The following is a 15,044-nucleotide window of genomic DNA, read 5'->3' as shown; positions in this document are numbered from 1 at the left end:
ATTAGATTTTGAAGGTCTTCACTGCAATTCGCCAGCACTAAGGTATCATCGGCATATCGTCGGTGATGTGACAATACCTCCTATCTGCTTTTTCATGAATATTGTAAGAGAGATTTCAAACTATTTTTAGGGTCATCTCCTGTTTTCATATGATATTTTTTGACTTGTTTTGTAGTAAATTCAACTATTTATCAAAATTCTCTTACAAAATTCATGAAAAAGCAGATAGGAAGTATTGTCACATCACCGACGATATAGTTCTTCCATTTTAACTTTTTCCATGCATGAAATTATTCACGAATTACTTTTTACACTAGGTCTCTTTTTAACTCACAGAAACTAGTATGGCAAAATTAAGCCGCTTGTCCATAGAAACCACAATAAGTTAAACAATGATAAACAACATGGCATGTCGCTGATATGTTGTTTACTTTGAATTTTGAAGTTTATGATTTTACGTGACAGTGACATTAGCAAATTTTGTCTTGTTCGGTTAATCTGCATTTATTCTTTATTTGGTTTTAAAAATCAATAAAGTTTTATTTATTTATCAATAAAGTTTATTTGGTTTCATATTTATAAAAGAAAATAATATTTCAGTTAAATAAAGGAAAAGTTGCAATTCTGACTTTTGGATCCCTAGACGGACTAGTATTGTGGTGTTGATAACTCAATGTGTGAAAAATTTGCATTTGTATCACTGTTTGTTCAAATCAACTATTTTTAATGGGAATAAGCCGCAATTTTACCAAAAAAATAATTTTATTAACGTTTCGAAGCCCAAATCAAAAATACAAAATACTACTAAAATAAACAAAAATGTTGTTTGTTGCTAAGTAAAAAAATTCTTCTAATAATTTATTTAATCTGACTTATTTATATTGGCAATTCAGACGTATATTACACATTTTAAAGTAGAAGACTATAAAATGATATCGCCAATATTTATGAGTTGCGTTCCTGGGACGACTTTACTAAAAGATAGTTCATTCGATTACATGAAATCAACCCCAACTCAAGAATATCCGTCACAAAAAAATCATAGCATGTGTCTGTCTTTAAAAAGACAACCAAATGCAACGATGACAGTAAAATTCTCGCGTTAGAGATTCCATAGTAAATCACGAGGGAAAACCAGGAAAAAACCTCGTGATACTATCCCGACATCGCAAGTATTTGGTCTTACATTTAATTTACTTTCAAAAAACTAATATCAAATTCTGACTTTAATATGTTTAAATTTTAAATAATAATAATAATACATGGATATACAATAAGTAATACTAAAATATAAAATTTGTACTAACTCGATATGTTATTGACTTACTAATCGTGGTATTTTCTTTCTATTGACTTCCTCTTCCAGTATGGGTAACCACATCCTACTGCATTCTACCGAGGAATTTGCGACACAATTGGTTTCATTTAGCATAATTATAGGCGCTTCTTTGATTTTTCTCTTTTTACTATCTGATTCTTTCAGGACTATAAAAATGCCACAAGGAAATAGCTTCAGAACAACATGTTTGTTCAAAGGTTTGATACATTAAAAATATTATTTTTTTTTTCTAATTCACTCGATAGGTTTGTATTTCTCAACCATATAGTCCTGTCGCCAGGGGGGGTACAACGGCCTCGTTAATTCAGATGGACTTACTCAAGTTTTTTTTATGTATTTTGACCCGTAGAACACGAATTTTTTGGGTAACAGTTGATCCGGATGTCGATAAGATTGTTATAGACCAAGAACTTGAGGAATCAAATAACAGCGATTTTTGGCAAAACAAAACAATATTTTGTATTTTTTGGGCCATTTTAAGTAAAAAATATTTCTACAAGTTTTTTCGTAGGATGCACAGTTTTCGAGATAAACGCGGTTGAACTTTAAAAAAATCGAAAAATTGCAATTTTTGAACCCGAATAACTTTTGATTAAAAAATAAAATAGCAAGTCTGCTTACCGCATTTGAAAGTTTAAGTCAAATTATATCGGTTTTGATTATTTGCATTGGTAAAAATTTATTTTTTTATTGTTTAACAAAGCTATAAACACGTAGGGTTTCCCGTGCTTTTACATGCGTTTTAACGCATGTAACGTAGAAATAGTCTTGATTGCACTAGTACCTATTCTACCTACTCGTTCGATTTTAAATGAGAAATCATAGAAACATCACTCACGCACTAGTTGTTTGTAGCTTTGTTTAGCAATAACACAATAAATTTTTAGCAATGCAAATAATCAAAACCGACATAATTTGACTTGAACTTTCAAAGGCGCTAAGCAGAATTGCTATTTTATTTTTTAATCAAAAGTTATTCGGGTTTAAAAATTGCAGTTTTTCGATTTTTTGAAAGTTCAACCGCGTTTATCTCGAAAACTGTGCATCCTACTAAAAAACTTGTAGAAATATTTTTTGCTTAAAATGACCCAAAAAATACAAAATATTGTTTTGTTTTGCCAAAAATCGCTGTTATTTGATTCCTCAAGTTCTTGGTCTATAACAATCTTATCGACATCCGGATCAACTGTTACCCAAAAAATTCGTGTTCTACGGGTCAAAATACATAAAAAAAATTTGGGTAAGTCCATCTGAATTAACGAGGCCGTTGTACCCCCCCTGGCGACAGGACTAATAGGTCATATTAAATCTTCTTAGCAACAGTAACTTTGTTGTTGTGACTTTTTAAATTTATTTATTGCCGTTCTAAATTTATCTCTATATTCGTAATAGTCTGTATGGTGTTCAAGCTGTTTAATGTTGAGTCCATCAATCTCCTCAATAGTGAAAAAAAGATTAAACACTTCAATAAATTAACTTTATAAAATACGTTCATGGGATAATAGCCATGTCCTAATAATTATTACCACTGACACTCTGACAGCATGTATCAATACCTCAATTCGCTGTGAGCCGATGAGTAGAGGGGATTTGACAGTTTTCGCCAGCGCTGTTAGTGGCAGTTTTGTGTATTGAATTTGAACAATTTTATCAGAAAAGTACAAGTTTCAAACCGCGAGAGAGCGCTACCGACGAAACTCACAGCCAATAAAAACAGAGGTAACCTCTAAATTTTACATGAACTTCTTCTTTTTCTCAATGGTCTCTTGCGTAAGCAGTCATCTAGTCGCACGAATGTTTATATTAAATATTAAAATTATAATGAATAAAATAAAAAAACATAATTACTTTTACTATTAATTCTGTGTATTCGTTCAGTTATCAGGTTACAATAATATTTCAGTTCATAATTTGTGTTTTTCTAGATAAATATATATTTTTCTCGATTTGTATATTTCACATACACCAATTTTATCAGAAAAGTACAAGTTTCAAACCGCGAGAGAGCGCTACCGTCGAAACCCACAGCCAATACTGCAGATAGACGTACGTTTCACTTTATTTTTTTATTTAGCTGGTTTGAAAATGAATCATGACGCATGGGAAAAGTTAGAGTGGAAGAATATCATAAGTATGTATAAGGTATTCGCGGTTACACCATTTATAATGTCATCAGTACTTGGATATAGACAAGGCTCTCGTATATACCAAAGCCACTCCAAAGTCCGAACTGAGTATTACCAATTATCTTCTCCAATATCTTGAAAATTCTGCTCTGTATTACATGCAGAAAGATATTCAACCCGTGACTCATCAGACTTATTGTCCGATAATCACTGCATACCTTTGCAAGATGTTTCTTTGGTATTGTGACAAATGTCGATTTAACCAAGCATTTTGTAATATCTCACTGTTATAAATTCTGTTGAAGAAACCACACAGTGCTTTAATCCCATTTTTTCAAAATTCATTCTAGCAGCAACGTTCACAGTGATAGTGATCAGATCATCATCATCATCATCTTGGTGCTACAGCGCTTAGAGGGCCTCGACCTTCTCAAGCTTTCTACGACCTTCTCAAGCTTTCTACGCCATTCTGTTCTGTTCCTTGCTTGCATTTTCCAGTTGCCGACTCCGATCTTCTCGGCATCCTGTGTTACCCCGTCCATCCACCTCAGCTTTGGTCTACCCCGTCTTCTCATTCCCACGGGTTGCGCTGTTAGAATCTTTTTTATCAGAATATGATAGTGATCAGATAACAATATAATATACAGAATAAATAGTTGTGAGTGAGATTATTTTCAATAAATATAACATTAGCTTAACTAACCTGAACAAAACTTTCATCTTGCACTTCTCCTTCGGCAGTCTTATTTTCAATTTCATCAATATCCATTGGTTCTTCACTATTAACATTCATAGTACCATCAACGTTATCTTCGCTAGTGTCTTTCTCTTCATGAAAATCATTTTGAATTTCTTCTGTTTGGCTACTTGGAAGTTCTTCAACGGATGGTTCTACGTGTTGTTCCTCAGGTTGTACTAGAATAAAAATAATTCCAATAAATCATCCATCTTATCTGAGGTATATAGGGGAAATCGATAAAGAACACTAAACCTAATACTAAAAGGCAAAATAAAAGGTCAGAGAGGTGTAAAAACAAAAAATATTTTTGGCTAAAAAACATTCGTGAATGGACTCAGATACCAAATAAAGGACAGTTATTCCATGCTTTCGGCAAAAGATCGAGAGCCTTCGAAATGTTGATCTCCAATGACGGACAATTCTGATATATGGCATGTGAAGAAAAAACCATCCAAAAGAAAGCCATACCTTTCTCGCCAATGGCGATCACATGCCAAAGATATAGTATATCATTGAAAAAAATATCCTTTTCGGCTATTCCTATTACATTGGAAATAAAACACCTAGTAAAATATGCAAAGAAATTATACTAAAATCACAATAAAATAAAAGCACTCCCGAATCATGATTTTGTATAAACTTTATAAATCATGATTTGGGATTTACAATGTATATATGTTACGGTCAATGATGTAAATTGGACATTGACGTTAATGGCCGGGCATTGTCGTGAATGTCCATTTTCCTTGGTTATTAACGACAATAACCTTAAATATTGGCCAATGTTGTAAAAACTTAACGGAAAATTTGATTTTTCATCAATAACCGGTCAATAACGACAGTGGCCAGAAGCAAATGGTCAATGTTGATGAATCCAAGGGTGTCCAAAAAAATTATTTTTAATTAAGTTATTTAACAAAAAAAAAAGAAGAATGTATGTAATTTATTTAATTCAAAATACATTTTACTGCTGTCATTAATCAGAAAAACATGTTTATTTCACAAATAAACAATGGTTTTTCGCTTAAATTAATGTTTAAACTTCCAAGAGGCACGTGGCTGGCTTGATCATTGAATTTCATTCTATAGTGCTTTGTTGTTTTTTTAGCACCGGGTGTTCTCAAAATATTTTTCGCTTCTTTAACCCATTAACGCCGAGAAACAAAAATTTTTGTTTTCGAAAAAATTTATTAAAAATCGTTAAATGTAACAATATTCTGTACAAAACGTAACAAAAACATTTTTTGTACATGAAACAATTATTGAGAAAAAAACTGTTCCCATATGAGACCACTAGGCGCGAACCCGGTAGATGTTCGTTAAGGGTTACTTGGTATGAAAATTGCGAAACAGTCAGTATAAAGGACCACATCATATTTGCAGCACATTGTTCTCCCTCGGCTTAAAAATTCAATGCGTGCGCATCTTCATCTTTTGTTTTCTGGTACAGAAACCACAAAATGATTTAATCCCTCGTACCGAATATCTCAAATTCGAGAGTCACTTCTTACAGCTGCGGACACTCTTCCTGGTGCTTTCGGTGGGATTTTTTATATTATTTGATACATTTAGATAATATCCCGTGTAAATTCCAATTGGCTAATGTTACGACCAGATTTTCTATACAACTTGCGTGCATTTTTAATGTTCGCGGCCAATTCGATAGCAAGATACATCGCTATCCATCAAATCAGTACCACCTATATTATTATTGTATTTTGAAAACAATATTTTTGGCCTCGGAACAACAATGTTTTTTTTTTCTCCTGCCTTGAAAACCTTTTAATAGGTCTAGTTGCTGTAACCTAAAAAGTTCTGAAGGGCTTGAACCAGCATACTTTGAGTAATCAGACTCTAGAAAATCATACACTGTAGAAACCAAATCCCTTTCTTTGGGATAGCAAAAATCTGCATTTTGCTGCAGCGTGAACATATGTAGACCTCCATCAGTTGGCGCAGATGGAATTGCTCTGCTAGTACGGGGTGGATCTAAGTGATTTCTTCTACGATCGTGTCTTCAGCAGTGCCTTCGATTCTAGTATCATTCGAAAATCCAATTTCCGCGCCTAAAGACAGCTGGTTTCTATTTCGATTATCAATAAAACCCGCGTCATTTTCATCTGCCGAATCTTCGTCTGTCAAAATGTTAGTATCTGGAGATTCTATGTAAACGGCAGAAACATTATTATTACTTTCGTTTTCCTCAAAAGCTATATCGAGATCTTTTTTCAAAGAAATTCCTTTATAAATAAGAAAAGTAAAAAGTGAAAACAACATATCCAGCAAACCGCCTAGCGGTTCCATTTGGGAACACCCATATTTTTGGCCTATTTACGAAAAAAACAAAAGAGGAAGTATTATGAAAACCTGTACATGTTATTTATTAAAGTTTGTAGAACATCTTTTGAAAACAAAAACGGGGATAATACTGCAAAAAATAATAAATAAAACACTTGCACGAAACGAATGTCCATATTTTGGCACAAACAAAACCAACCGTAAATTCAAAAATGTATTACACTGAAAAATAGGTATAAAACTAAATTTGGGTTGTTCATTCAAGAAGAGGTAACCTTGAACTACAAATAGGCCGAATGTCTCTGCTAAATTTTACCTTATAATATAGTAAATAGACTCCGATGCGTACGCAATTTGTTGGCTCGATATGGTACGCGTAGGCGTTAATGGGTTAATTTCACTTATTCGGCTATTGTATTCGTCACAGTTTAAAAATGATTTATTGTCATCACGTTTTGACTTGACTATTAAGTTTATATAATTATTAAAACGAGTGCGCACATCGTTGATATCCATGATAACACTTATTAAATAAACTTACGAGTAATGTCAGCACTAAAACAATACACAATGTACACACATGAAGTAAACAATAGTAAACCTACACATAACCCATCTTTTAGTCAAAATTTCAACATTGACCGATTAACAACGGGCACTGTCGACATTGGCCGGGCAGTGATAGAAATGTTATCAAGAATTTGAAATTATCATCAATGTCCAGTTTCTATGGACAATACCGTTAATATCCGGCCATTGTCGACAATGACCAATTCAAACGGCCATTGTCGGTATTGGCCGGCCAATAACGTTATTAGCCGGATTTACGTCATTTGTCATTACAAACAACTATGTTTGTTTTAAAACCGGGAGGAGTGATTCAAATTTACCGCGCTGTAATGCTCGTTTGTAATTATTGGTCAAACCGCAGGAAAGTTCACTCCACTGTTATAAAATTTTGACACTAATGACATTTATCAAATTTTGACACTATTGGTATTTCATAGGTTAATTAAGTTATATCGGCAATTTTTTGTGATTTTTTAGATTGTTAGTCTGCTTTTATATAAAAAGCAGTTGTTTTTAGAACTCTTTAGCTACGTATTAATATAATATAATATTTATGGATTGCCGTCAAGGGCCGACATGATCAACAAAAAAGAAGATGTATTTGGTGGTTTTTCTAGTGACTTTCATGGATGTAAATCTGTCTTTTTACTTTACTCCTCCTGGTTAAAAAACAAACCATAGTGCATCTTTATTGTGATTGTAGTATAGATCTACATATAAGTAAAACTAATATAATAACTCACTTGTGGTAAGTGACTCTTCCGTTTGGTGTACTTCTATTTGAGATTCCTCGGATTCGGCATGAATGTCTGGCATATTGTGTAGCTTGGTAACTACTGTCTCAGCAACTTGGTGTATTTCAGGTTTTCTATCTTCCTCGAAATATGGCTCTTGTTTCAGTCCTTCGTGATTCTCGATCTCCCTTTAAATAAAAAAAAAACATCAATCTACTGAGCACATCTTCATAAAAATTTGATAGAATTTTGACAATGTGAAAAATACCGAAGCACATTATAATGAATAGAAAATAAACCATGCGGTATCTGTTCTAAAACACCCTCATTTGGATAAATCGTATATGATCTATTTTTGCTTCAATCGCTTCGACATATTAGATACTAGTAAGTAACTAGACACTTAAAATGTGGAATAAATTTTTTATTAAAAAATTTGTGAAAAAAATTAGAAAAATTGGAGATGCATGCATTTTAGAAAAAAATTGGAGAGACAAAAAAGTTTTGCAATTAAATTTCTTACAATAGAATTGATTCCAAATTGAAAAAATCATAATTATCATTGCAAAATTAGCAAAAACTTTAAAAAAAAGGTTCAAAAATCAAAGTTTTTCAATAATATTTTTTATATAAAAAACACAAAATTTGGACACAATCGATCACATAGTTTATACAGAGTGGGCCAAAGAAAACAGTCCACCTCGATATTTGGCAGTGTTTATTAGATTTTAAGGAAATGAAGAAACAGGTCGATTTTGATCCAAGGGGGACACATTTTTACGGTACAAATATCTGTCATTTGTCAACACCCCCCTTCCATTTCCCCCACCCCTTATTTTTAAATAGGGAATAGGGGTCGTGTGCTACCTCATTTGAAAGGTTATTCAATTCTCTATTCAGTAATATTAACATTGACATAATTATTTATACAGGGTGTCCAAGAAAAATTATTTTGAATTAAATTAATTTACACAAAAAGAAGAATGTATGCAATTATTTAACTCAAAATATATTCTACTACTGAAAGAAAACAGAGAAAAATGTTTATTTGACAAATAAATATTGTTTTCGCTTAAATTCAATATTCAACCTACCAAGAGGCAGATGGGGCAGATTGAAATTAAGCGAAAAGCAATGTTCTGTTTTGTGACAGCAGTACAATGTATTTTGAATTAAATAAATTACATACATTCTTCTTTTTGTGTCAATTAATTTAATTTAAAATAATTTTTCTTTGACACGCTGTACAAACAATTATGCCAATGTTAATATTACTGAATAGAGAATTGAATAACCTTTTAAATGAGTTAGCACACGACCCCTTTTCCCTATTTAAAAATAAGGGGTGAGGGAAGCGGAAGGGAGGGGGTTGACAAATGATAAATGTATATACCATAAAAATGTGTCCCCCTTAGATCAAAAATCGACCTGTGAATACTGCCAAATATCGAGGTGAGCTCTTTTCTTTGGTCCACACTGTATACCTAATAATTTTGCAATCTGAGGTTTTGAAAAAAAGTTGTTAATTTTCCAAAATTATGCAGAGCCAACAAAAAAGTTTTAAATAAATGAAATATTTTTTACAGATAAAAGGGGATTCAAGTTTCAAATAAAATCGAATTTTTATTCGAAAATTTCGAATCATTAAAATCAGGTTGAATAGAAAAGCCTAGGGAATTTTTTAAACAACTATATAATTTTTAAGCTAATAAACAAATAGAATAACTTTTTCAATTCTCATTAACATTTTTTTCTAAACCTGTTTATTGAAGGTTTGATATCTGTTTTTTAAACAAATATTTTTGGTGTGCCAAGTACTTAATAGATATAAATTTTAACCCTTTTTTCTTTTGTACAACCTGGTTAAAATGTTCATTTAAAACTTTAAAAATACAGAAAAATCAACAACAGGCAGTGGTGGAGAGAGTATTTTCAGAGTCTTGAAAATAAAACCACGTGTTTAAAAATAGAAACGCTTTTAAAAATTTCATTTATCTACTCTATGTCATATTATGTACAGTGCTAGTCAAAAGTCCGTACCCACTTCGTAACTTTTCCACCGTTATACCTATAATAGTGAAATTTGGAGGGAGGAAATAAACGGACGTAAGCTTCTTAACTAGTCATGACAGGTGACGTAATAGTGACAGATGACTTTACATCGCCACTGTGACAAATAATTTTAAATGGGACCTTATGGCAAGTGACACCTCGTTTGAAAGGTATTGAAAATACCCATTCAGTCATAGTAATCTTGTTTAAGTTTAAGCTAATTTTGATGAATAAATGAAATAAATATAAAATTGTAGTTTCGCGTTTAATTAATAAAAATTCAAAATTCCGCCTATGATAACTTGTCAAAAAGGTTGACGTTGATGTAAAAACTACTAGAGAATTGAAAAACGTCAACTTTTTTGACAATAAAACCATAGGCGGACATTTGAATTTTTATTAATTAAATGCGAAACTACAGTATTATATTTATTTAATTTATTCACCAAAATCAAAATCAACTTAAACCCAAAAAAATTAGTATGACTGAATAGGTATTTTGAAAACCTTTCAAACGAGGTATCACTTGTCATAAGGTCCCATTTAAAATTATCGGTCACAGTGGCTCTGTAACGTCATCTGTCACTATTACGTCACCTGTCATGACTAGTTAAGAAGCTTACGTCCGTTTATTTCCTCCCTCCAAATTTCACTATTATAGATATAACCGTTCAAAAGATAAGAGGGGAGATACGGACTTTTGACTAGCACTGTATAAGTTTTTAGTTTGTGAAAACTGTCATTATAGATAGCAGTGCGTGAAGTGTTTAAAGTGTGCGTGAAGTAACAATGTATTTTAAATGGGACTTACATTTTCGCACTGTTTTTGACACACTTTCATATAATCAAATATCCTTAATTTTCGCGTTGTCATGGTGATGACATACTGAGCAATAAATTACGGCAAAAGTTTTGACAGTTTTGTGGTTTGAAAGAAGTTAGAATTTTTAAATGTCAAAGTTCTAAAAATTGTAGAATAGAAATAAATTCCAGTGACGAAGAGTTACAGTTTTTTTATTTGTTCATCATAGATAAAATATTGTATGAAACTGTGCGTGAAGTACTTTTTGCGAATTTACGCGATGTATAACACTCGCTCCGTTGTCGCTCGTGCTCTAAACATCGCGTGCGTTCGCAAAATGCATACTTCACGAACTGTTTCATAAATAACTATTATCTCAGCTTTTAGTGGACGAATTTTAATATTTGTTTTTTTGATATTGGGGTCCCATGAGTTAAAACTTTCAAATACAATACTTTTAAAAGGATATAATTATTTATTTTCCATGTTTTTACGAAGAAATGAATATTTACTTGCAAAATTACGATATTCCTCCTTTTTTCGTTCGTTAAGGTTACAATATCAATGTTAACTTGCATTTTTATTAATTAATGTAAATACATAATATAATAATGTCTTTAATTTTTTAAGTCTTTAAATTTTAAATAAGTTATTTTATTTGTTCATTAGCTTAAAAATTTTACAGTTGTTTAAAAAAAATTCCATAGACTATCCTATTCAATGGATTACAATTGTCACAGCAAGGAGGATTCTAACTAAGACGGAAACTTGAGAAATTAAATGCCTCTATGAATATAAAAGTATACAGAAAATCAAAAAGAAGACAGTAAAACAGAAACGAGCAAAAAGTTCACACTTACCAGACTCTACTATTTGTATATTTACACTAAATTTAGTTTTGACATTTAATGTTAAAAAATGAAACAGAGAGAATAATAATCCTGATAATGGGGATTATCTACTAAAAATGCAAATGTTTCAAAATCCACAAAGATAAATTATATCAAGATTAGCATTTATTTTTCATATTTATTTTATTTTAATTTGCATTCAATAATAATACGTAGTAGACTAAATATTGCATATACAGAGTGGATTAAAAGTGTGGAAAGGCCTAATGATCTCTTAAACGGATGGTCCCAATTGTACAAAAAACGAAATACGCCTATTGTTCAATATGGAGGTTACAAATTTGATACTTGCAATGTTGCCAGATTTACCATTTTTCTGATATTATTTGTCACTTTGTTTTTGGTCACAGAATGCCGGAAACTGCGGAAATAAAAATACTCACAAGAATTCCACGAAATACGCTGAGCAATTGAATAAGGAGTGACGAGATCAGAACAAAATGTAATGTACAGAGTATAATCGAATGGACACCAAATAGAAAAAAAAATTAAGGCACTCGTGGGAGTGCCGACAGAAGTGAAAACTTCTTACGAAGCAAGCCCCATCGGATACACACTCTATCCCTCCTCCAACCATTATAATTATACGCAATTTAACCTATAGTATATAAATTACTAATATCTGCCTTGTCGATAACGATCGCGAGTTCAATGCTTTTTCCCCATCCAAAGAGAAGTGATATAGAAGCTTATGCTATATATTATGTGTATGTATATATAAATTGTGTAGAGGTATTCTAATTTAAAATAAATGTAAAACATATTTTAAGATGGGGAAAAAGGATTTATTTGGCGACCGTTATCGCGACCGTCATGTATATTATGTCGCGTACGTATGTATATTATGTGTATGTATATATAAATTGTATAGAAGTATTTAAATTTAAAATAAATGTAAAACCTATTTTTGGATGGGAAAAAGGATTTTTTTGGCGACCGTCATCGCGACCGTCATCTCTTCGGCGAAATAAATTTTGTACGTATATTATTATAATGTACTTACGTATAATAATAGTACTATTATTGAAGTGAAAACTTCTTTAAGGACGTTGTGCACTTTTTATATGGGAAAAAGCATTAAATTCGCGATCGTCATTGCAACCGTCATCGCTTCGGCGAAATAAATGTTGTACGTATATGTATATTATTATGTGTACAGCTGAGTCCGCGAGTCTTTACCCGTGCGTCATCATTTAAAGCATACGAAATAAGTCGGAAATTTACTAAACGCAACGGCAAGTGGATATTATTCTGATCACGGGTTATAGTTTAAAATTTGGGTAGAATACAACTGTTGCATACCCTTTTCTTTAGATTTATTGCTATCTTTTTGTTCTTCAACACACCACTGAGTCTTGCTACTGCTGCCCAAGTCATTCATATTCTTCTAGTTATTTCTTCCGTTTAATTCTGTTTGCCTAGTTTGATCGTGTGACCTAGCTATATATACTTTTCGACACTTTCGATATCACTTCCATCTAAGTCGATTGTGATATATTGATTTGTCATCACTTTTGTTTTATTTGTTTTTGTCCTCTGTCTAACTTCTCTCTCCGTTCTTATTCTGTTTGTTGTTAGACCTTCTGTGACATTTATTTGCATACTTGCATTGTCGTATATTATGTATTTGAGGAGTATCCTATATCTAGAATCAATCCTTGCGTTATTCATTCCTTCTAATACGGCTCAGAGTTCTATGGAATCGAATGCCTTATTGTAATCCACAAATGCCAAATGAAGAGGTTCATTGTATTCGTTGCACTTTTCGATAAGTGTCGTTATTGTTTGTAGGTGTTCTATGATACTATGTCAACAGGCTTGTAACTATCGAATTTATTTGATAGCCTGTTAGTAATTATTTTGGCAAGCATTCTGTACGGACGTGACAACAGGCTTATTGGTTTGAAATTTTCGCGTTTGTGGTACCTACATATTAGGTGTATGTATATAATAAATAGTATAGAATGCACGCAACGCGTGTATAATATAGGTATACGCGTGTATAATATAGGTATAGAACTTTTTTTGGATCGAGAAAAAGTATTGAATTCGTATTGAAACCGCCATCGCTACGACGAGATATTAGCAATTTATATACTATAGGCTGAATTGCGTATGTATAAGTTCGAACGAAGTTATAATGGTTGGAGGAGGGATAGAGTGTGTACCCGAAGAAGCTTGCGAAGCAAGCGCATAAGGGGCCACACGGTCCCTACTCTAATCATTTTAAGTGATTAGTGTTTAAAGTATTTTTGAAGTGAAAACTTCTGTAGCGATTTTGTGCATTTTCTGGATGGGGAAAAGCATTAAATTCGTGACCGTCGTCGCTTCGCCGAAATAAATTCTTTACGTTTATGTATTATGTGTATGTATATATAAATAGTATAGGATGCACCCAATGCGTATATAATGTAGGTATATCACTTCTCTTTGGATGGGGAAAAAGCATTGAACTCGCGATCGTTATCGACAAGGCAGATATTAGTAATTTATATACTATAGGTTAAATTGCGTATAATTATAATGGTTGGAGGAGGGATAGAGTGTGTATCCGATGGGGCTTGCTTTGTAAGAAGTTTTCACTTCTGTCGGCACTCCCACGAGTGCCTTAATTTTTTTTGTTACACGGATGACCAACGGGGGTAAAACATGAGCCCAGGTCAAAAATGATAATTAAAAAAAAAACATGAAGTTGTTTTAAAAAATAAAATAATATGTAATCATAATTTTAATGTTGGTATTGTGTCAATAAATAAATAAATATAAATAAATTTCCTGTAACTCAGCCTCAGTAAGATATTTGCGGGCCGTATCTTATACACAAAATATTAATAATAAAGTCTAACTGGGGCAGACAGTAATGTCATGATTCGTACATAACAGGCACCACAGTCTAAAAATAGATTTTGATAACGCACAGTGTAAAACTACTTGGAATTCCACATAATAGACGGTATTTTACTAAACATCAACTTCAGAACATATTTTTTCCACCTACCTCTACCGAAAGTATACTTTTCCGGACCTGATTGTAGGGAGCAAAGTTGTACTTTTCCTCCCTAGGGAGGAAAATATTTTTCCTCCCTAGGGAGGAAAAGTAAAAGTGACGTCATGGTATTTCATTCATGAAATATAACTTATTGACGCCCTGTATAATATCTATTTTCTATTACGGAGTATCTATACATTTTAACGTTTATAAAACATCCTGTATTTTGCAGAATGGTAAAAAACAGTAAATTGTTATTTTGATTTAACAATGTTTACATTAATAATTTGACTTATATTTGACAGTTGACAGTTATATTGTCCCTACTTGTTGTTTTAGTTCTAATAAATTTTGTTGGTTAGTTACATAAATAAATTAAGTAAAAATGAAAAAATGACTTGTTATTTGAGGAAGGTGGAAAACCCATATGTATAACATGGGAGTAAAGTGCCTTTTCCTCCCTTGAATGATTACTGCCCTCCGC

At 32.3% G+C, this 15,044-nt stretch overlaps 1 protein-coding gene across 3 annotated transcripts in view; it reads right to left on the bottom strand.

Annotated features, from left to right (window-relative positions):
• LOC114334559 (centrosome-associated zinc finger protein CP190) overlaps positions 1 to 15,044 on the bottom strand; it is an 88,766-nt gene that overhangs the window by 31,749 nt on the left and 41,973 nt on the right. For all 3 annotated transcript variants that reach the window (XM_050655530.1, XM_050655532.1, XM_050655531.1), the window contains exons 11-12: positions 7,816 to 7,994; positions 4,169 to 4,380 (exon numbers count right to left, since the gene is read on the bottom strand). In XM_050655530.1, the coding sequence (XP_050511487.1) occupies positions 4,169 to 4,380; positions 7,816 to 7,994 (391 nt within the window). The remainder of the gene's footprint in view (positions 1 to 4,168; positions 4,381 to 7,815; positions 7,995 to 15,044) is intronic.

Source organism: Diabrotica virgifera, chromosome 7 (genome assembly GCF_917563875.1).
Source record: "Diabrotica virgifera virgifera chromosome 7, PGI_DIABVI_V3a".
NCBI lineage: Eukaryota > Metazoa > Arthropoda > Insecta > Coleoptera > Chrysomelidae > Diabrotica > Diabrotica virgifera.
This window is presented reverse-complemented; position numbering and strand designations above follow the sequence as displayed.